The following is a 23,835-nucleotide window of genomic DNA, read 5'->3' on the forward strand; positions in this document are numbered from 1 at the left end:
CAAAAAAAAATCCTGATTTGGATATTTTTCTCTTCAGTGTTAAACCTTTCCTTTCCAACAAAACCAGAAGAGATTTAAATCGGAACATAATTGAAAATAATAATTAAAAAATGTAATATTATTTGATAAATGTTTAACCCTTTTGTGAAGGTATGGGAAGGTCCCAACTGTGTTTGTGTTAGTAATAATTTGCCTCTATTTTTTTCCCCCAGCATGCATTTTGTTCACCATTCTGTCTAAAGTCTAAAGAATCGACATGTTGTTCTGAAATATGAACACACAAATACCGGACATTATGAACTCTTTATGGCGTCGATTTGGCAAAAATACCACCGCGGTCTTGAATTGGACTCGCATTAATCTGGTCTCGGTCTTGACTCTGTCTCAGACCCCTTTACCCCCTCCCAGGCTCGATCTAAACTCGATCTAGACCCCCCCCCCTCCCTCCCTCCCCCGGTCTTGAATCTGTCTCAGAACCCTTTACCCCCTCCCAGGCTCGATCTAAACTCGATCTAGCCCCCCCCCCTCCCTCCCTCCCCCGGTCTTGAATCGGATTCGCTTTAATTTATGTTTCTAATAAGGAAAATACATTATTACAGAGTTTTTGTATCTGCTTGTGGTTGCCAATGAAAACACCACAAACAAACCCTGGCCACACCCTGTATAGGCCACACCCTGTATAGGCCACACCCGATCAGAACTATGTCGCTTCCAGAATCCTCCATGGCTCCGCCCCTTGCAGCAAGGACCTCGAACATGACAGCCACACATATGCCCAGGGCCAGAGCTACAGCCCCAAGCCCCACTAATACACTTTCCCAAGCCCCACTAATACACAGCCCCAAGCCCCACTAATACACTTTCCCAAGCCCCACTAATACACTTTCCCAAGCCCCACTAATACACTTCCCCAAGCCCCACTAATACACTTTCCCAAGCCCCACTAATACACAGCCCCAAGCCCCACTAATACACAGCCCCAAGCCCCACTAATACACAGCCCCAAGCCCCACTAATACACAGCCCCAAGCCCCACTAATACACAGCCCCAAGCCCCACTAAATACACTTCCCCAAGCCCCACTAATACAGCCCCAAGCCCCACTAATACACAGCCCCAAGCCCCACTAAATACACAGCCCCAAGCCCCACTAAATACACTTCCCCAATCCCCACTAATACACTTCCCCAAGCCCCACTAATACACAGCCCCAAGCCCCACTAAATACACTTCCCCAAGCCCCACTAATACACAGCCCCAAGCCCCACTAATACACAGCCCCAAGCCCCACTAAATACACTTCCCCAAGCCCCACTAATACACTTCCCCAAGCCCCACTAATACACTTCCCCAAGCCCCACAAATACACAGCCCCAAGCCCCACTAAATACACTTCCCCAAGCCCCACTAATACACTTCCCCAAGCCCCACTAATACACTTCCCCAAGCCCCACTAAATACACTTCCCCAATCCCCACTAATACACTTCCCCAAGCCCCACTAATACACTTCCCCAAGCTCCACAAATACACTTCCCCAAGCCCCACTAATACACAGCCCCAAGCCCCACTAATACACAGCCCCAAGCCCCACTAATACACAGCCCCAAGCCCCACTAAATACACTGCCCCAATCCCCACTAATACACAGCCCCAAGCCCCACTAATACACTTCCCCAAGCCCCACTAATACACAGCCCCAAGCCCCACTAATACACAGCCCCAAGCCCCACTAATACACAGCCCCAAGCCCCACTAATACACAGCCCCAAGCCCCACTAATACACATCCCCAAACCCCACTAATATACTTCCCAAGCCCCACTAATATACTTCCCCAAGCCCCACTAATACACTTTCCCAAGCCCCACTAATACACTTTCCCAAGCCCCACTAATGCACTTTCCCAAGCCCCACTAATGCACTTTCCCAAGCCCCACTAATGCACTTCCCCAAGCCCCATTAATACACTTCCCCAAGCCCCACTAATACACCGCCCCAAGCCCCACTAATACACAGCCCCAAGCCCCACTAAATACACTTCCCCAAGCCCCACTAATACACTTCCCCAAGCCCCACTAACACACCTCCCCAAGCACCACTATCACACCTCCCCAAGCCCCACTAATACACAGCCCCAAGCCCCACTAATACACAGCCCCAAGCCCCAGCCTGTAAACTAAGAGGTATGTATCAGATGGTCACCAGCGATGCCGTTTTGTTTTTCTCAGCAGGGATATTCTACCTGTAGAGAACATTAGACTGCCTCTGCTCTACCTGTAGAGAACATTACACTGCCTCTGCTCTACCTGTAGAGAACATTACACTGCCTCTGCTCTACCTGTAGAGAACATTACACTGCCTCTACTCTACTTGTAGAGAACATTACACTGTCTCTGCTCTACTTGTAGAGAACATTACACTGCCTCTGCTCTACCTGTAGAGAACATTACACTGCCTCTACTCTACTTGTAGAGAACATTACACTGCCTCTGCTCTACTTGTAGAGAACAGTACACTGCCTCTGCTCTACTTGTAGAGAACATTACACGGCCTCTGCTCTACTTGTAGAGAACATTACACGGCCTCTGCTCTAATTGTAGAGAACATTACACGGCCTCTGCTCTAATTGTAGAGAACATTACACGGCCTCTGCTCTACTTGTAGAGAACATTACACTGCTCTACTTGTGGAGAACATTACACTGCCTCTGCTCTACTTGTGGAGAACATTACACTGCCTCTGCTCTACTTGTAGAGAACATTACACTGCCTCTGCTCTACTTGTAGAGAACATTACACTGCCTCTGCTCTACTTGTAGAGAACATTACACTGCCTCTACTCTACTTGTAGAGAACATTACACTGCCTCTGCTCTACTTGTGGAGAACATTACACTGCCTCTACTCTACTTGTAGAGAACATTACACTGCCTCTGCTCTACTTGTGGAGAACATTACACTGCCTCTGCTCTACTTGTAGAGAACATTACACTGCCTCTGCTTTACTTGTAGAGAACATTACACTGCCTCTGCTCTACTTGTAGAGAACATTACACTGCCTCTGCTCTACTTGTGGAGAACATTACACTGCCTCTGCTCTACTTGTAGAGAACATTACACTGCCTCTGCTCTACTTGTAGAGAACATTGCACTGCTCTACTTGTGGAGAACATTACACTGCCTCTGCTCTACTTGTAGAGAACATTACACGGCCTCTGCTCTACTTGTAGAGAACATTACACGGCCTCTGCTCTACTTGTAGAGAACATTACACTGCCTCTGCTCTACTTGTAGAGAACATTACACGGCCTCTGCTCTAATTGTAGAGAACATTACACGGCCTCTGCTCTAATTGTAGAGAACATTACACGGCCTCTGCTCTAATTGTAGAGAACATTACACGGCCTCTGCTCTACTTGTAGAGAACATTACACGGCCTCTGCTCTACTTGTAGAGAACATTACACGGCCTCTGCTCTACTTGTAGAGAACATTACACGGCCTCTGCTCTAATTGTAGAGAACATTAGACTGCCTCTGCTCTACTTGTAGAGAACATTACACGGCCTCTGCTCTACTTGTAGAGAACATTACACTGCTCTACTTGTGGAGAACATTACACTGCCTCTGCTCTACTTGTAGAGAACATTACACTGCTCTACTTGTGGAGAACATTACACGGCCTCTGCTCTACTTGTAGAGAACATTACACTGCCTCTACTCTACTTGTAGACAACATTACACTGCCTCTGCTCTACTTGTAGAGAACATTACACTGCCTCTCTACTTGTAGACAACAGGCTACTGTGACGAATGGTGCTTGTTTAATAACGTTAGATCAGATTTGTTTGGGGTCGTCTCTCTCTCCTTTGTAGATGAGCTTAGAGAAAGAGAATGTCTATACAAAAGGTAAGTTTAAGATAAAATCAGTACATTTGTTTCAGCTCTCATGTTATATTTATATTACAGTCCTAGAGTTGGTGAAACAACCGACAGCATCAGGTAGGCTAGCAATCTCTCCCTCAGTTACACCACAACAACAACAACGTATCCAGAGCTGGTCCCTATGCAAACCACGGCAAACTGTTTAGAACCACAGGAAGTTGGCTTTAAAACTACATGGTTTTCTCTCTGCCTCGTAGCAAAATGTGCAGAACAGCATGAGATTAGCTCAGACACGAGTGGAGAGCGGAACTGTGCTACGCCACAGATTACCTCCAAATCAATCGGGTTTGACTGGGTGGTGGGGGTGCCCCCTCTTGACTGGGTGGTGGGGGTGCCCCCTCTTGACTGGGTGGTGGGGGTGCCTCCTCTTGACTGGGTGGTGGGGGTGCCCCCTCTTGACTGGGTGGTGGGGGTGCCCCTCTTGACTGGGTGGTGGGGGTGCCCCTCTTGACTGGGTGGTGGGGGTGCCCCCTCTTGACTGGGTGGTGGGGGTGCCCCTCTTGACTGGGTGGTGGGGGTGCCCCCTCTTGACTGGGTGGTTGGGGTGCCCCTCTTGACTGGGTGGTGGGGGTGCCCCCTCTTGACTGGGTGGTGGGGGTGACCCTCTTGACTGGGTGGTGTGGGTGCTCCCTCTCGACTGGGTGGTGGGGGTTCCTTCTCTCGACTGGGTGGTGGGGGTGTCCCTCTCGACTGGATGGTGGTGGGGGTTCCCCTCTCGACTGGGTGGTGGGGGTTCCTTCTCTCGACTGGGTGGTGGGGGTGTCCCTCTCGACTGGGTGGTGGTGGGGTTCCCCTCTCGACTGGGTGGTGGGGGTTCCTTCTCTCGACTGGGTGGTGGGGGTGTCCCTCTCGACTGGGTGGTGGTGGGGGTTCCTTCTCTCGACTGGGTGGTGGGGGCGTCCCCTCTCGACTGGGTGGTGGGGGCGTCCCCTCTCGACTGGGTGGTGGGGGCGTCCCCTCTCGACTGGGTGGTGGCGTTGCCCCCTCTCGACTGGGTGGTGGGGGTGTCCCCTCTCGACTGGGTGGTGGCGTTGTCCCCTCTCGACTGGGTGGTGGCGTTGCCCCCTCTCGACTGGGTGGTGGCGTTGCCCCCTCTCGACTGTGTCGACCATTGCTGTTGACTGGAACCAATATTTAATTTTCCAGGTTCAGAAGCCTCCCAAGACCATTTTTTTTTTGTTGGTGTCCATTTTATCTTCCAATGCTTTTCAATTAAAGAACATGTGGAATTGGAATTGGGTCTACTTTTTCTGAATCGAAATGGAATTGACCCCAAACCCTGATAAGTGTCAATCAAATAAAAGTGGCATACAGTATGATCTAATATAATAATAATAATATAATAATAATAATAATATAATAATAATATAATAATAATAATATGCCATTTAGCAGATGATCTAATTGCTGTGACGTCATTGTTTTCTCCTACTGAACTCAGTTCAATGTACTGACTGTCAGTTTCTCTGGATGATGAGAGTATCTGCTAAATTACCATCGTGTTGATGGTCGTTTCTATGTACATATAGTGTTGATGGTCGTTTCTATGTACATATAGTGTTGATGGTCGTTTCTATGTACATATAGTGTTGATGGTCGTTTCTATGTACATATAGTGTTGATGGTCGTTTCTATGTACATATAGTGTTGATGGTCGTTTCTATGTACATATAGTGTTGATGGTGGTTTCTATGTACATATAGTGTTGATGGTCGTTTCTATGTACATATAGTGTTGATGGTCGTTTCTATGTACATATAGTGTTGATGGTAGTTTCTATGTACATATAGTGTTGATGGTGGTTTCTATGTACATATAGTGTTGATGGTAGTTTCTATGTACATATAGTGTTGATGGTTGTTTCTATGTACATATAGTGTTGATGGTCGTTTCTATGTACATATAGTGTTGATGGTCGTTTCTATGGGAATGTTGTTTATGTATAATGTATTAAAGTGTAAATATAATAATATCTTCCCTTGGCTTTTAACCTCATCTCTTTTCTGAAATAATTTCTGTCTGAAAGGACACAAGTATGGGACTCTGCTGAAGTCTGTGTTTCAGTCTGTCCTCACAACTGTCAGGGGAAGAGGAAGAGTGAGCAAACGGTGCCGATTCACTGAGGCAAGGAAGACAACCTGACGATCATTTAAAACGGGGCATGGTTTCCTGGGACACCTGCCAATCAGAAACTACCACCAGCCCTCTGATTGGTAGCGGATGGAGAGCTGCCAATCAAAGGGCTGGGGAGGTCAAGGTCAGAGAGGAAAATGAGTCAAATCAGCTGGTGAGAATGATACCAGCCAGGCGAGGGAGGGAGGGAGGCAGGGAGAGAATGGGGGGGGGCAGAGGGAGGGTGGGAATGGGGGAGGGAGGAACAGAATGGGGAGAGAATTGGGGGAGGGAAGGAATGAGAGAGGGGGGGGGAGAAAGAGGGACTGGAGGGGAATGGGAAAGAGGGTGGGAATGGTAGAGACTCAGAGGGTTTTAAAGTGATGGAGATGAATTATCACATGTACTGTGTAAATATGTGTGTGTGTGTAACAGAAATGTCCAACCAAGTGGAAAAAGCCAGTCCATGTGTGGGAGTGACAGAAACCTGGTGATCTGTAGTGTGAAAGAGAGGGAGTGGGATTGGGAGAGAGGGAGTGTGATTGGGGGAGACAGGAACAGAGGGTGTGAAAGAGAGGGAGAAAGGAAGAGAGGGAGTGGGATTGGGGGAGACAGGAAGAGAGGGAGTGGGATTGGGGGAGACAGGAAGCGAGGGAGTGTGATTGGGGGAGACAGGAAGAGAGGGAGTGTTATTGGGGGAGACAGGAAGAGAGGGAGTGGGATTGGGAGACATGGAGAGAGGGAGTTGGATTGGGGGAGACAGGAAGAGAGGGAGTGGGATTGGGGAGGGAGACAGGAAGAGAGGGAGTGGGATTGGGAGAGAGAGGAAGAGAGGGAGTGTGAATGGGGGAGACAGGAAGAGAGGGAGTGTGATTGTGGGAGACAGGAAGAGAGGGAGTGGGATTGTGGGAGACAGGAAGAGAGGGAGTGGGATTGGGGGAGACAGGAAGAGAGGGAGTGGGATTGGGGGAGACAGGAAGAGAGGGAGTGGGATTGGGGGAGACAGGAAGAGAGGGAGTGGGATTGGGGGGAGACAGGAAGAGAGGGAGTGGGATTGGGAGAGACAGGAAGAGAAGGAGTGTGATTGGGGGAGACAGGAAGAGAGGGAGTGTGATTGTGGGAGACAGGAAGAGAGGGAGTGGGATTGGGGGAGACAGGAAGAGAGGGAGTGTGATTGGGGGAGACAGGAAGAGAGGGAGTGGGAGACAGGAAGAGAGGGAGTGGGAGACATGGAGAGAGGGAGTGGGATTGGGGGGGACAGGAAGAGAGGGAGTGGGATTGGGGGAGAGGGAGTGTGATTGGGGGAGACAGGAAGAGAGGGAGTGTGATTGGGGAAGACAGGAAGAGAGGGAGTGGGATTGGGGGAGACAGGAAGAGAGGCTGTGGGATTGGGGGAGACAGGAAGAGAGGGAGTGGGATTGGGGGAGACAGGAAGCGAGGGAGTGTGATTGGGGGAGACAGGAAGAGAGGGAGTGTGATTGGGGGAGACAGGAAGAGAGGGAGTGTTATTGGGGGAGACATGGAAGAGGGAGTGGGATTGGGGGAGACATGGAGAGAGGGAGTGGGATTGGGGGAGACAGGAAGAGAGGGAGTGGGATTGGGAGAGACAGGAAGAGAGGGAGTGTGATTGGGGAGACAGGAAGAGAGGGAGTGTGATTGGGGAGACAGGAAGAGAGGGAGTGGGATTGTGGGAGACAGGAAGAGAGGGAGTGGGATTGTGGGAGACAGGAAGAGAGGGAGTGGGATTGGGGGAGACAGGAAGAGAGGGAGTGGATTGGGGGAGACAGGAAGAGAGGGAGTGGGATTGGGGGAGACAGGAAGAGAGGGAGTGGGATTGGGGGAGACAGGAAGAGAGGGAGTGGGATTGGGAGAGACAGGAAGAGAAGGAGTGTGATTGGGGGAGACAGGAAGAGAGGGAGTGTGATTGTGGGAGACAGGAAGAGAGGGAGTGGGATTGGGGGAGACAGGAAGAGAGGGAGTGGGATTGGGGGAGACAGGAAGCGAGGGAGTGTGATTGGGGGAGACAGGAAGAGAGGGAGTGTTATTGGGGGAGACAGGAAGAGAGGGAGTGGGATTGGGAGACATGGAGAGAGGGAGTGGGATTGGGGGGAGACAGGAAGAGAGGGAGTGGGATTGGGGGAGACAGGAAGAGAGGGAGTGGGATTGGGAGAGAGAGGAAGAGAGGGAGTGTGATTGGGGGAGACAGGAAGAGAGGGAGTGTGATTGTGGGAGACAGGAAGAGAGGGAGTGGGATTGTGGGAGACAGGAAGAGAGGGAGTGGGATTGGGGGAGACAGGAAGAGAGGGAGTGGGATTGGGGGAGACAGGAAGAGAGGGAGTGTGATTGGGGGAGACAGGAAGAGAGGGAGTGGGATTGGGGGGGAGACAGGAAGAGAGGGAGTGGGAGAGACAGGAAGAGAAGGAGTGTGATTGGGGGAGACAGGAAGAGAGGGAGTGTGATTGTGGGAGACAGGAAGAGAGGGAGTGGGATTGGGGGAGACAGGAAGAGAGGGAGTGTGATTGGGGGAGACAGGAAGAGAGGGAGTGGGAGACAGGAAGAGAGGGAGTGGGAGACATGGAGAGAGGGAGTGGGATTGGGGGGGGGACAGGAAGAGAGGGAGTGGGATTGGGGGAGAGGGAGTGTGATTGGGGGAGACAGGAAGAGAGGGAGTGTGATTGGGGAAGACAGGAAGAGAGGGAGTGGGATTGGGGGAGACAGGAAGAGAGGCTGTGGGATTGGGGGAGACAGGAAGAGAGGGAGTGGGATTGGGGGAGACAGGAAGAGAGGCTGTGGGATTGGGGGAGACAGGAAGAGAGGGAGTGGGATTGGGGGAGACAGGAAGAGAGGGAGTGGGATTGGGGAGACAGGAAGAGAGGGAGTGGGATTGAGGGAGATAGGGTGAGGGATTTTTATTTCACCTTTATTTAACCAGGTAGGCTAGTTGAGAACAGGTTCTCATTTGCAACTGCGACCTGGCCAAGATAAAGCATAGCAGTGTGAACAGACAACACAGAGTTACACGTGGAGTAAACAATTAACAAGTCAATAACACAGTAGAGAAAAAAGGAGAGTCTATATACAATGTGTGCAAAAGGCATGAGGAGGTAGGCGAATAATTACAATTCTGCAGATTAACACTGGAGTGATAAATGATCAGATGATCATGTACAGGTAGAGATATTGGTGTGCAAAAGAGCAGAAAAGTAAATAAAAACTGTGGGATGAGGTAGGTGAAAATGGGTGTGCTATTTACCAATAGATTATGTACAGCTGCAGTGATCGGTTAGCTGCTCAGCTAGCTGATGTTTGAAGTTAGTGAGGGAGATAAAAGTCTCCAACTTCAGCGATTGTTGCAATTCGTTCCAGTCACAGGCAGCAGAGTACTGGAACAAAAGGCGGCCGAATGAGGTGTTGGCTTTAGGGATGATCAATGAGATACACCTGCTGGAGTGCGTGCTACGGATGGGTGTTGCCATCGTGACCAGTGAGCTGAGATAAGGCGGAGCTTTGCCTAGCATGGCCTTGTAGATGACCTGGAGCCAGTGGGTCTGGTGACGAATATGTAGCGAGGGCCAGCCGACTAGAGCATACAAGTCGCAGTGGTGGGTAGTATAAGGTGCTTTAGTGACAAAACGGATGGCACTGTGATAAACTGCATCCAGTTTGCTGAGAAGAGTGTTGGAAGCAATTTTGTAGATGACATCGCCGAAGTCGAGGATCGGTAGGATAGTCAGTTTTACTAGGGTAAGCTTGGCAGCGTGAGTGAAGGAGGCTTTGTTGCGGAATAGAAAGCCAATTCTTGATTTGATTTTCGAGTGGAGATGTTTGATATGGGTCTGGAAGGAGAGTTTGCAGTCTAGCCAGACACCTAGGTACTTATAGGTGTCCACATATTCAAGGTCGGAACCATCCAGTGTGGTGATGCTAGTCGGGCATGCGGGTGCAGGCAGCGATCGGTTGAAAAGCATGCATTTGGTTTTACTAGCGTTTAAGAGCAGTTGGAGGCCACGGAAGGAGTGTTGTATGGCATTGAAGCTCGATTGGAGGTTAGATAGCACAGTGTCCAATGACGGGCCGAAAGTGTATACAATGGTGTCGTCTGCGTAGAGGTGGATCAGGGAATCGCCCGCAGCAAGAGCAACATCATTGATATATACAGAGAAAAGAGTCGGCCTGAGAATTGAACTCTGTGGCACCCCCATAGAGACTGCCAGAGGACCGGACAACATGCCCTCCGATTTGACACACTGAACTCTGTCTGCAAAGTAATTGGTGAACCAGGCAAGGCAGTCATCCGAAAAACCGAGGCTACTGAGTCTGCCGATAAGAATATGGTGATTGACAGTCGAAAGCCTTGGCAAGGTCGATGAAGACGGCTGCACAGTACTGTCTTTTATCAATGGCGGTTATGATGTCGTTTAGTACCTTGAGTGTGGCTGAGGTGCACCCGTGACCGGCTCGGAAACCAGATTGCATAGCGGAGAAGGTACGGTGGGATTCGAGATGGTCAGTGACCTGTTTGTTGACTTGGCTTTCGAAGACCTTAGATAGGCAGGGCAGGATGGATATAGGTCTGTAACAGTTTGGGTCCAGGGTGTCTCCCCCTATGAAGAGGGTGATGACCGCGGCAGCTTTCCAATCCTTGGTGATCTCAGACGATATGAAAGAGAGGTTGAACAGGCTGGTAATAGGGGTTGCGACAATGGCGGCGGATAGTTTTAGAAATAGAGGGTCCAGATTGTCAAGCCCAGCTGATTTATACGGGTCCAGGTTTTGCAGCTCTTTCAGAACATCTGCTATCTGGATTTGGGTAAAGGAGAACCTGGAGAGGCTTGGGCGAGGAGCTGCGGGGGGGCCGGAGCTGTTGGCCAAGGTAGGAGTAGCCAGGCGGAAGGCATGGCCAGCCGTTGAGAAATGCTTGTTGAAGTTTTCGATAATCATGGATTTGTCGGTGGTGACCGTGTTACCTAGCCTCAGTGCAGTGGGCAGCTGGGAGGAGGTGCCCTTGTTCTCCATGGACTTCGGTGTCCCAGAACTTTTTGGAGTTGGAGCTACAGGATGCAAACTTCTGCCTGAAGAAGCTGGCCTTAGCTTTCCTGACTGACTGCGTGTATTGGTTCCTGACTTCCCTGAACAGTTGCATATCGCGGGGACTGAAGGTAGAAGGTAGAGTGAGAAGAGTGTGCGTTGGGAGAAGGAGTCGATATGTCTGTATGTGAATGTGTGTGTATGTTTGTGCATCAGGTGTGAGAGACAGAGAACCAGCAGAGATTTGACATAGACATGTACCTGGGTAAATGGTAGAATACGACTGTCTAGTGCTAAGCTAGGTCACTCTCAGGGATACTAACCTGTACCCAGGTATATATCTGACTGTCTAGTGCTAAGCTAGGTCACTCTCAGTGATACTGACCTGTACAGTACATTTATCCACGTATATATCTGACTGTCTAGTGCTTAGCTAGGTCACTCCCAGTGATACTAACCTGTACCCAGGTATATATCTGACTGCCTAGTGCTAAGCTAGGTCACTCTCAGTGATACTGACCTATATATAATAATAATAATATATGCCATTTAGCAGACGCTTTTATCCAAAGCGACTTACAGTCATGTGTGCATACATTCTACGTATGGGTGGTCCCGGGAATCGAACCCACTACCCTGGCGTTACAAGCGCCATGCTCTACCAACTGAGCTACAGAAGGACCCTGCTATATATCTGACTGTCTAGTGTTAAGCTAGGTCACTCTCAGTGATACTGGCCTGTACCCAGGTATATATCTGACTGTCTAGTGCTAAGCTAGGTCACTCTCAGTGATACTGACCTGTACCCAGGTATATATCTCACTGTCTTGTGCAAAGCTCGGTCACTCTCAGTGATACTGATCTGTACAGTACCTGTACCCAGGCATATATCTGACTGTCTAGTGCTAAGCTAGGTCACTCTCAGTGATACTGACCTGTACCCAGGTATATATCTCACTGTCTTGTGCAAAGCTCGGTCACTCTCAGTGATACTGATCTGTACAGTACCTGTACCCAGGTATATATCTGACTGTTGTTGGAGCGAACCATTAAGGAGAGCAAAAGCATTAAATATAAATAGGTCTCGTTGCCAGGCTGAAGTAGCAAGAACATGAAGAGAAGATGACACCCAGGCCATATGACACCCAGGCTATACTCTACTTTTGAAAGAGTACATCAGGCCATATGACACTCAGGCTATACTCTACTTTTGAAAGAGTACATCAGGCCATATGACACTCAGGCTATACTCTACTTTTGAAAGAGTACATCAGGCCATATGACACCCAGGCTATACTCTACTTTTGAAAGAGTACATCAGGCCATATGACACCCAGGCTATACTCTACTTTTGAAAGAGTACATTAACCAAGACCATACGTACATCTATGACAGCTGGACGTACTGTGGTCAGCAGGATACAGGACGAAAGGTGGAAGCAAGATGACACGTGAAACATAAGCATGCGTTATTTTTAGGAGGTGAAAAGGGTTTCTACCATCGTTAAAACCCAACCAAAAGCAGGTATGAGCGTTAGTGGGCGTGAACTGTTAGTTAGTGGGCGTGAACTGTTAGTTAGTGGGCGTGAACTGTTAGTTAGTGGGCGTGAACTGTTAGTTAGTGGGCGTGAACTGTTAGTTAGTGGGCGTGAACTGTTAGTTAGTGGGCGTGAACTGTTAGTTAGTGGGCGTGAACTTGCTCTGAGATGTGAAGAAAATAATGGACAGGTCAAGGGAAGCTGTTTTCATATAGAGGGAGGGGACTCCATATAGAGGGAGGGGACTCCATATAGAGGGAGGGGACTCCATATAGAGGGGAGTTAGTGGACTGAATATAGAGGGGGGACTCTAGTTAGTGGGCGGGTTAGTGGGCGGAACTGTTAGTTATAATATATAATAATAATATATGCCATTTAGCAGACGCTTTTATCCAGGGAGCGACTTACAGTCATGTGTGCATACATTCTATATATGGGTGGTCCATATAGAGGGAGGGGATCATATAGAGGGAGGGGACTCCACTAGAGGGAGGGGACCCTAGAGGGGGGTTATATAGCGGGATGACTCTACCAACTGAGCTACAGAAGGACCACAGAAGGACTCTATATAGAGGGAGGGGACTCTATATAGAGGGAGGGGACTCTATATAGAGGGAGGGGACTCTATATAGAGGGAGGGGACTCTATATAGAGGGAGGGGACTCCATATAGAGGGAGGGGACTCCATATAGAGGGAGGGGACTCTATATAGAGGGAGGGGACTCTATATAGAGGGAGGGGACTCTATATAGAGGGAGGGGACTCCATATAGAGGGAGGGGACTCTGTACGTTATGCAAAGACAGAATCCTATAAAGGCAGGACTCTGTAATATGAGAATGGGGTCTCTTTCCATGGAGGGGCCCTGTTATGTTAGTGATAAGGTCCTTCCATGGAGGGGCTCGGCCCTGTTATGTTAGTGATAAGGTCCTTCCATGGAGGGGCTTCCATGGAGGCCCTGTTATGTTAGTGATAAGGTCCTTCCATGGAGGGGGCCCTGTTATGTTAGTGATAAGGTCCTTCCATGGAGGGGGCCCTGTTATGTTAGTGATAAGGTCCTTCCATGGAGGCCCTGTTATGTTAGTGATAAGGTCCTTCCATGGAGGCCCTGTTATGTTAGTGAGAGGGTCCTTCCATGGAGGGGCTCAGCCCTGTTATATTAGTGATAATGTCCTTCCATGGAGGGGCTCGGCCCTGTTATGTTAGTGATAGGATCCTTCCATGGAGGGGCTCGGCCCTGTTATATTAGTGATAAGATCCTTCCATGGAGGGGCTCAGCCCTGTTATATTAGTGATAATGTCCTTCCATGGAGGGGCTCAGCCCTGTTATATTAGTGATAATGTCCTTCCATGGAGGGGCTCAGCCCTGTTATACTAACCTGTACCCAGGTATATATCTGACTGTCTAGTGCTAAGCTAGGTCACTCCCAGTGATACTAACCTGTACCCAGGTATATATCTGACTGTCTAGTGCTAAGCTAGGTCACTCCCAGTGATACTAACCTGTACCCAGGTATATATCTGACTGTCTAGTGCTAAGCTAGGTCACTCCCAGTGATACTAACCTGTACCCAGGTATATATCTGACTGTCTAGTGCTAAGCTAGGTCACTCTCAGTGATACTGACCTGTACCCAGGTATATATCTGACTGTCTAGTGTTAAGCTAGGTCACTCCCAGTGATACTAACCTGTACCCAGGTATATATCTGACTGTCTAGTGCTAAGCTAGGTCACTCCCAGTGATACTAACCTGTACCCAGGTATATATCTGACTGTCTAGTGCTAAGCTAGGTCACTCCCAGTGATACTAACCTGTACCCAGGTATATATCTGACTGTCTAGTGCTAAGCTAGGTCACTCTCAGTGATACTGACCTGTACCCAGGTATATATCTGACTGTCTAGTGTTAAGCTAGGTCACTCCCAGTGATACTAACCTGTACCCAGGTATATATCTGACTGTCTAGTGCTAAGCTAGGTCACTCCCAGTGATACTGACCTGTACCCAGGTATATATCTGACTGTCTAGTGCTAAGCTAGGTCACTCTCAGTGATACTAACCTGTACCCAGGTATATATCTGACTGTCTAGTGCTAAGCTAGGTCACTCCCAGTGATACTAACCTGTACCCAGGTATATATCTGACTGTCTAGTGCTAAGCTAGGTCACTCCCAGTGATACTGACCTGTACCCAGGTATATATCTGACTGTCTAGTGCTAAGCTAGGTCACTCCCAGTGATACTGACCTGTACCCAGGTATATATCTGACTGTCTAGTGCTAAGCTAGGTCACTCCCAGTGATACTGACCTGTACCCAGGTATATATCTGACTGTCTAGTGCTAAGCTAGGTCACTCCCAGTGATACTGACCTGTACCCAGGTATATATCTGACTGTCTAGTGCTAAGCTAGGTCACTCTCAGTGATACTGACCTATACCCAGGTATATATCTGACTGTCTAGTGCTAAGCTAGGTCACTCTCAGTGATACTGACCTATACCCAGGTATATATCTGACTGTCTAGTGCTAAGCTAGGTCACTCTCAGTGATACTGACCTATACCCAGGTATATATCTGACTGTCTAGTGCTAAGCTAGGTCACTCTCAGTGATACTGACCTATACCCAGGTATATATCTGACTGCCTAGTGCTAAGCCAGGTCACTCTCAGTGATACTGGCCTGTACCCAGGTATATATCTGACTGTCTAGTGCTAAGCTAGGTCACTCTCAGTGATACTGACCTATACCCAGGTATATATCTGACTGTCTAGTGTTAAGCTAGGTCACTCCCAGTGATACTGACCTGTACCCAGGTATATATCTGACTGTCTAGTGCTAAGCTAGGTCACTCTCAGTGATACTGACCTGTACCCAGGTATATATCTGACTGTCTAGTGCTAAGCTAGGTCACTCCCAGTGATACTGACCTGTACCCAGGTATATATCTGACTGTCTAGTGCTAAGCTAGGTCACTCCCAGTGATACTGACCTGTACCCAGGTATATATCTGACTGTCTAGTGCTAAGCTAGGTCACTCCCAGTGATACTGACCTGTACCCAGGTATATATCTGACTGTCTAGTGCTAAGCTAGGTCACTCCCAGTGATACTGACCTGTACCCAGGTATATATCTGACTGTCTAGTGCTAAGCTAGGTCACTCCCAGTGATACTGACCTGTACCCAGGTATATATCTGACTGTCTAGTGCTAAGCTAGGTCACTCTCAGTGATACTGACCTATACCCAGGTATATATCTGACTGTCTAGTGCTAAGCTAGGTCACTCTCAGTGATACTGACCTATACCCAGGTATATATCTGACTGTCTAGTGCTAAGCTAGGTCACTCTCAGTGATACTAACCTGTACCCAGGTATATATCTGACTGTCTAGTGCTAAGCTAGGTCACTCCCAGTGATACTGACCTGTACCCAGGTATATATCTGACTGTCTAGTGCTAAGCTAGGTCACTCCCAGTGATACTGACCTGTACCCAGGTATATATCTGACTGTCTAGTGCTTAGCTAGGTCACTCTCAGTGATACTAACCTGTACCCAGGTATATATCTGACTGTCTAGTGCTAAGCTAGGTCACTCTCAGTGATACTAACCTATACCCAGGTATATATCTGACTGTCTAGTGCTAAGCTAGGTCACTCTCAGTGATACTAACCTGTACCCAGGTATATATCTGACTGTCTAGTGCTTAGCTAGGTCACTCTCAGTGATACTAACCTGTACCCAGGTATATATCTGACTGTCTAGTGCTAAGCTAGGTCACTCTCAGTGATACTAACCTGTACCCAGGTATATATCTGACTGTCTAGTGCTTAGCTAGGTCACTCTCAGTGATACTAACCTGTACCCAGGTATATATCTGACTGTCTAGTGCTAAGCTAGGTCACTCTCAGTGATACTAACCTGTACCCAGGTATATATCTGACTGTCTAGTGCTTAGCTAGGTCACTCTCAGTGATACTAACCTGTACCCAGGTATATATCTGACTGTCTAGTGCTAAGCTAGGTCACTCTCAGTGATACTAACCTGTACCCAGGTATATATCTGACTGTCTAGTGCTTAGCTAGGTCACTCTCAGTGATACTAACCTGTACCCAGGTATATATCTGACTGTCTAGTGCTAAGCTAGGTCACTCTCAGTGATACTAACCTGTACCCAGGTATATATCTGACTGTCTAGTGCTAAGCTAGGTCACTCTCAGTGATACTAACCTATACCCAGGTATATATCTGACTGTCTAGTGCTAAGCTAGGTCACTCTCAGTGATACTGACCTGTACCCAGGTATATATCTGACTGTCTAGTGCTAAGCTAGGTCACTCTCAGTGATACTGACCTGTACCCAGGTATATATCTGACTGTCTAGTGCTAAGCTAGGTCACTCTCAGTGATACTGACCTGTACCCAGGTATATATCTGACTGTCTAGTGCTAAGCTAGGTCACTCTCAGTGATACTGACCTGTACCCAGGTATATATCTGACTGTCTAGTGCTTAGCTAGGTCACTCTCAGTGATACTAACCTGTACCCAGGTATATATCTGACTGTCTAGTGCTAAGCTAGGTCACTCTCAGTGATACTAACCTATACCCAGGTATATATCTGACTGTCTAGTGCTAAGCTAGGTCACTCTCAGTGATACTGACCTGTACCCAGGTATATATCTGACTGTCTAGTGCTAAGCTAGGTCACTCTCAGTGATACTGACCTGTACCCAGGTATATATCTGACTGTCTAGTGCTAAGCTAGGTCACTCTCAGTGATACTGACCTATACCCAGGTATATATCTGACTGTCTAGTGCTAAGCTAGGTCACTCTCAGTGATACTGACCTATACCCAGGTATATATCTGACTGTCTAGTGCTAAGCTAGGTCACTCTCAGTGATACTAACCTGTACCCAGGTATATATCTGACTGTCTAGTGCTTAGCTAGGTCACTCTCAGTGATACTAACCTGTACCCAGGTATATATCTGACTGTCTAGTGCTTAGCTAGGTCACTCTCAGTGATACTAACCTGTACCCAGGTATATATCTGACTGTCTAGTGCTAAGCTAGGTCACTCTCAGTGATACTGACCTATACCCAGGTATATATCTGACTGTCTAGTGCTAAGCTAGGTCACTCTCAGTGATACTGACCTGTACCCAGGTATATATCTGACTGTCTAGTGCTAAGCTAGGTCACTCTCAGTGATACTGACCTGTACCCAGGTATATATCTGACTGTCTAGTGCTAAGCTAGGTCACTCCCAGTGATACTGACCTATACCCAGGTATATATCTGACTGTCTAGTTAAGCTAGGTCACTCCCAGTGATACTGACCTATACCCAGGTATATATCTGACTGTCTAGTGCTAAGCTAGGTCACTCCCAGTGATACTGACCTGTACCCAGGTATATATCTGACTGTCTAGTGCTAAGCTAGGTCACTCCCAGTGATACTGACCTGTACCCAGGTATATATCTGACTGTCTAGTGCTAAGCTAGGTCACTCTCAGTGATACTAACCTGTACCCAGGTATATATCTGACTGTCTAGTGCTAAGCTAGGTCACTCTCAGTGATACTGACCTGTACCCAGGTATATATCTGACTGTCTAGTGCTAAGCTAGGTCACTCCCAGTGATACTGACCTGTACCCAGGTATATATCTGACTGTCTAGTGCTAAGCTAGGTCACTCCCAGTGATACTGACCTATACCCAGGTATATATCTGACTGTCTAGTGCTAAGCTAGGTCACTCCCAGTGATACTGACCTGTACCCAGGTATATATCTGACTGTCTAGTGCTAAGCTAGGTCACTACCCTCAGTGATACTGACCTGTACCCAGGTATATATCTGACTGTCTAGTGCTAAGCTAGGTCACTCCCAGTGATACTGACCTGTACCCAGGTATATATCTGACTGTCTAGTGCTAAGCTAGGTCACTCTCAGTGATACTAACCTGTACCCAGGTATATATCTGACTGTCTAGTGCTAAGCCAGGTCACTCTCAGTGATACTGACCTGTACCCAGGTATATATCTGACTGTCTAGTGCTAAGCTAGGTCACTCTCAGTGATACTAACCTGTACCCAGGTATATATCTGACTGTCTAGTGCTAAGCTAGGTCACTCCCAGTGATACTGACCTGTACCCAGGTATATATCTGACTGTCTAGTGCTAAGCTAGGTCACTCTCAGTGATACTGACCTGTACCCAGGTATATATCTGACTGTCTAGTGCTAAGCTAGGTCACTCCCAGTGATACTGACCTGTACCCAGGTATATATCTGACTGTCTAGTGCTAAGCTAGGTCACTCTCAGTGATACTAACCTGTACCCAGGTATATATCTGACTGTCTAGTGCTAAGCCAGGTCACTCTCAGTGATACTAACCTGTACCCAGGTATATATCTGACTGTCTAGTGCTAAGCTAGGTCACTCTCAGTGATACTAACCTGTACCCAGGTATATATCTGACTGTCTAGTGCTAGGTCAGCTAGGTCACTCTGACTGTCTAGTGCTAAGCCAGGTCAGTGATACTGACCTGTACCCAGGTATATATCTGACTGTCTAGTGCTAAGCTAGGTCACTCTCAGTGATACTAACCTGTACCCAGGTATATATCTGACTGTCTAGTGCTAAGCTAGGTCACTCCCAGTGATACTGACCTGTACCCAGGTATATATCTGACTGTCTAGTGCTAAGCTAGGTCACTCTCAGTGATACTGACCTGTACCCAGGTATATATCTGACTGTCTAGTGAGCTAGGTCACTCTCAGTGATACTGACCTGTACCCAGGTATATATCTGACTGTCTAGTGCTTAGCTAGGTCACTCTCAGTGATACTGACCTATACCCAGGTATATATCTGACTGTCTAGTGCTAAGCTAGGTCACTCTCAGTGATACTGACCTATACCCAGGTATATATCTGACTGTCTAGTGCTAAGCTAGGTCACTCCCAGTGATACTGACCTATACCCAGGTATATATCTGACTGTCTAGTGCTAAGCTAGGTCACTCCCAGTGATACTGACCTAGGTACCCAGGTATATATCTGACTGTCTAGTGCTAAGCTAGGTCACTCCCAGTGATACTGACCTGTACCCAGGTATATATCTGACTGTCTAGTGCTAAGCTAGGTCACTCCCAGTGATACTGACCTGTACCCAGGTATATATCTGACTGTCTAGTGCTAAGCTAGGTCACTCCCAGTGATACTGACCTGTACCCAGGTATATATCTGACTGTCTAGTGCTAAGCTAGGTCACTCCCAGTGATACTGACCTGTACCCAGGTATATATCTGACTGCCTAGTGCTAAGCTAGGTCACTCCCAGTGATACTGACCTGTACCCAGGTATATATCTGACTGTCTAGTGCTAAGCTAGGTCACTACCCAGGTGATACTGACCTGTACCCAGGTATATATCTGACTGTCTAGTGCTAAGCTAGGTCACTCCCAGTGATACTGACCTGTACCCAGGTATATATCTGACTGTCTAGTGCTAAGCTAGGTCACTCCCAGTGATACTGACCTGTACCCAGGTATATATCTGACTGTCTAGTGCTAAGCTAGGTCACTCCCAGTGATACTGACCTGTACCCAGGTATATATCTGACTGTCTAGTGCTAAGCTAGGTCACTCTCAGTGATACTGACCTGTACCCAGGTATATATCTGACTGTCTAGTGCTAAGCTAGGTCACTCCCAGTGATACTGACCTGTACCCAGGTATATATCTGACTGTCTAGTGCTAAGCTAGGTCACTCTCAGTGATACTGACCTGTACCCAGGTATATATCTGACTGTCTAGTGCTAAGCTAGGTCACTCTGCTAAGCTAGGTCACTCTCAGTGATACTGACCTGTACCCAGGTATATATCTGACTGTCTAGTGCTAAGCTAGGTCACTCTCAGTGATACTGACCTGTACCCAGGTATATATCTGACTGTCTAGTGCTTAGCTAGGTCACTCTCAGTGATACTGACCTGTACCCAGGTATATATCTGACTGTCTAGTGCTAAGCTAGGTCACTCTCAGTGATACTGACCTGTACCCAGGTATATATCTGACTGTCTAGTGCTAAGCTAGGTCACTCCCAGTGATACTGACCTGTACCCAGGTATATATCTGACTGTCTAGTGCTAAGCTAGGTCACTCCCAGTGATACTGACCTGTACCCAGGTATATATCTGACTGTCTAGTGCTAAGCTAGGTCACTCCCAGTGATACTGACCTGTACCCAGGTATATATCTGACTGTCTAGTGCTAAGCTAGGTCACTCTCAGTGATACTGACCTGTACCCAGGTATATATCTGACTGTCTAGTGCTTAGCTAGGTCACTCCCAGTGATACTGACCTGTACCCAGGTATATATCTGACTGTCTAGTGCTAAGCTAGGTCACTCTCAGTGATACTAACCTGTACCCAGGTATATATCTGACTGTCTAGTGCTAAGCTAGGTCACTCTCAGTGATACTGACCTGTACCCAGGTATATATCTGACTGTCTAGTGCTAAGCTAGGTCACTCTCAGTGATACTAACCTGTACCCAGGTATATATCTGACTGTCTAGTGCTTAGCTAGGTCACTCCCAGTGATACTAACCTGTACCCAGGTATATATCTGACTGTCTAGTGCTAAGCTAGGTCACTCTCAGTGATACTAACCTGTACCCAGGTATATATCTGACTCTCTAGTGCTAAGCTAGGTCACTCCCAGTGATACTAACCTGTACCCAGGTATATATCTGACTGTCTAGTGCTAAGATAGGTCACTCCCAGTGATACTAACCTGTACCCAGGTATATATCTGACTGTCTAGTGCTAAGCTAGGTCACTCCCAGTGATACTAACCTGTACCCAGGTATATATCTGACTGTCTAGTGCTAAGCTAGGTCACTCTCAGTGATACTAACCTGTACCCAGGTATATATCTGACTGTCTAGTGCTAAGCTAGGTCACTCCCAGTGATACTAACCTGTACCCAGGTATATATCTGACTGTCTAGTGCTAAGCTAGGTCACTCCCAGTGATACTGACCTGTACCCAGGTATATATCTGACTGTCTAGTGCTAAGCTAGGTCACTCCCAGTGATACTGACCTGTACCCAGGTATATATCTGACTGTCTAGTGCTAAGCTAGGTCACTCCCAGTGATACTGACCTGTACCCAGGTATATATCTGACTGTCTAGTGCTAAGCTAGGTCACTCCCAGTGATACTGACCTGTACCCAGGTATATATCTGACTGTCTAGTGCTAAGCTAGGTCACTCCCAGTGATACTGACCTGTACCCAGGTATATATCTGACTGTCTAGTGCTAAGCTAGGTCACTCCCAGTGATACTGACCTGTACCCAGGTATATATCTGACTGTCTAGTGCTAAGCTAGGTCACTCCCAGTGATACTGACCTGTACCCAGGTATATATCTGACTGTCTAGTGCTAAGCTAGGTCACTCCCAGTGATACTGACCTGTACCCAGGTATATATCTGACTGTCTAGTGCTAAGCTAGGTCACTCCCAGTGATACTGACCTATACCCAGGTATATATCTGACTGTCTAGTGCTAAGCTAGGTCACTCCCAGTGATACTGACCTGTACCCAGGTATATATCTGACTGTCTAGTGCTAAGCTAGGTCACTCCCAGTGATACTGACCTATACCCAGGTATATATCTGACTGTCTAGTGCTAAGCTAGGTCACTCCCAGTGATACTGACCTATACCCAGGTATATATCTGACTGTCTAGTGCTAAGCTAGGTCACTCCCAGTGATACTGACCTGTACCCAGGTATATATCTGACTGTCTAGTGCTAAGCTAGGTCACTCCCAGTGATACTGACCTGTACCCAGGTATATATCTGACTGTCTAGTGCTAAGCTAGGTCACTCCCAGTGATACTGACCTATACCCAGGTATATATCTGACTGTCTAGTGCTAAGCTAGGTCACTCTCAGTGATACTGACCTATACCCAGGTATATATCTGACTGTCTAGTGCTAAGCTAGGTCACTCCCAGTGATACTGACCTGTACCCAGGTATATATCTGACTGTCTAGTGCTTAGCTAGGTCACTCCCAGTGATACTGACCTGTACCCAGGTATATATCTGACTGTCTAGTGCTAAGCTAGGTCACTCTCAGTGATACTGACCTATACCCAGGTATATATCTGACTGTCTAGTGCTAAGCTAGGTCACTCCCAGTGATACTGACCTGTACCCAGGTATATATCTGACTGTCTAGTGCTAAGCTAGGTCACTCCCAGTGATACTGACCTGTACCCAGGTATATATCTGACTGTCTAGTGCTAAGCTAGGTCACTCCCAGTGATACTGACCTGTACCCAGGTATATATCTGACTGTCTAGTGCTTAGCTAGGTCACTCCCAGTGATACTAACCTGTACCCAGGTATATATCTGACTGCCTAGTGCTAAGCTAGGTCACTCTCAGTGATACTGACCTGTACCCAGGTATATATCTGACTGTCTAGTGCTAAGCTAGGTCACTCTCAGTGATACTAACCTGTACCCAGGTATATATCTGACTGTCTAGTGCTAAGCTAGGTCACTCTCAGTGATACTGACCTGTACCCAGGTATATATCTGACTGTCTAGTGCTAAGCTAGGTCACTCTCAGTGATACTAACCTGTACCCAGGTATATATCTGACTGTCTAGTGCTAAGCTAGGTCACTCCCAGTGATACTGACCTGTACCCAGGTATATATCTGACTGTCTAGTGCTTAGCTAGGTCACTCCCAGTGATACTGACCTGTACCCAGGTATATATCTGACTGTCTAGTGCTAAGCTAGGTCACTCCCAGTGATACTGACCTGTACCCAGGTATATATCTGACTGTCTAGTGCTTAGCTAGGTCACTCTCAGTGATACTAACCTGTACCCAGGTATATATCTGACTGTCTAGTGCTAAGCTAGGTCACTCTCAGTGATACTAACCTGTACCCAGGTATATATCTGACTGTCTAGTGCTAAGCTAGGTCACTCTCAGTGATACTGACCTATACCCAGGTATATATCTGACTGTCTAGTGCTAAGCTAGGTCACTCTCAGTGATACTAACCTGTACCCAGGTATATATCTGACTGTCTAGTGCTAAGCTAGGTCACTCTCAGTGATACTGACCTATACCCAGGTATATATCTGACTGTCTAGTGCTAAGCCAGGTCACTCTCAGTGATA

The 23,835-nt window shown here is 47.7% G+C and overlaps 1 protein-coding gene across 1 annotated transcript in view; it reads right to left on the reverse strand.

Moving 5' to 3' along the window:
- Window positions 1-4,219: 4,219 nt before the first annotated feature.
- LOC123990917 (basic salivary proline-rich protein 4-like) overlaps window positions 4,220-23,835 on the reverse strand; it is a 43,669-nt gene continuing 24,053 nt past the window's right edge. The window contains exon 2 of the mRNA XM_046291943.1: window positions 4,220-5,063. Within this exon, the coding sequence (XP_046147899.1) occupies window positions 4,220-5,063 (844 nt within the window). The remainder of the gene's footprint in view (window positions 5,064-23,835) is intronic.

The sequence above is a fragment of the Oncorhynchus gorbuscha genome, linkage group LG02 (genome assembly GCF_021184085.1).
Source record: "Oncorhynchus gorbuscha isolate QuinsamMale2020 ecotype Even-year linkage group LG02, OgorEven_v1.0, whole genome shotgun sequence".
Classification (NCBI taxonomy): Eukaryota; Metazoa; Chordata; class Actinopteri; order Salmoniformes; family Salmonidae; genus Oncorhynchus; species Oncorhynchus gorbuscha.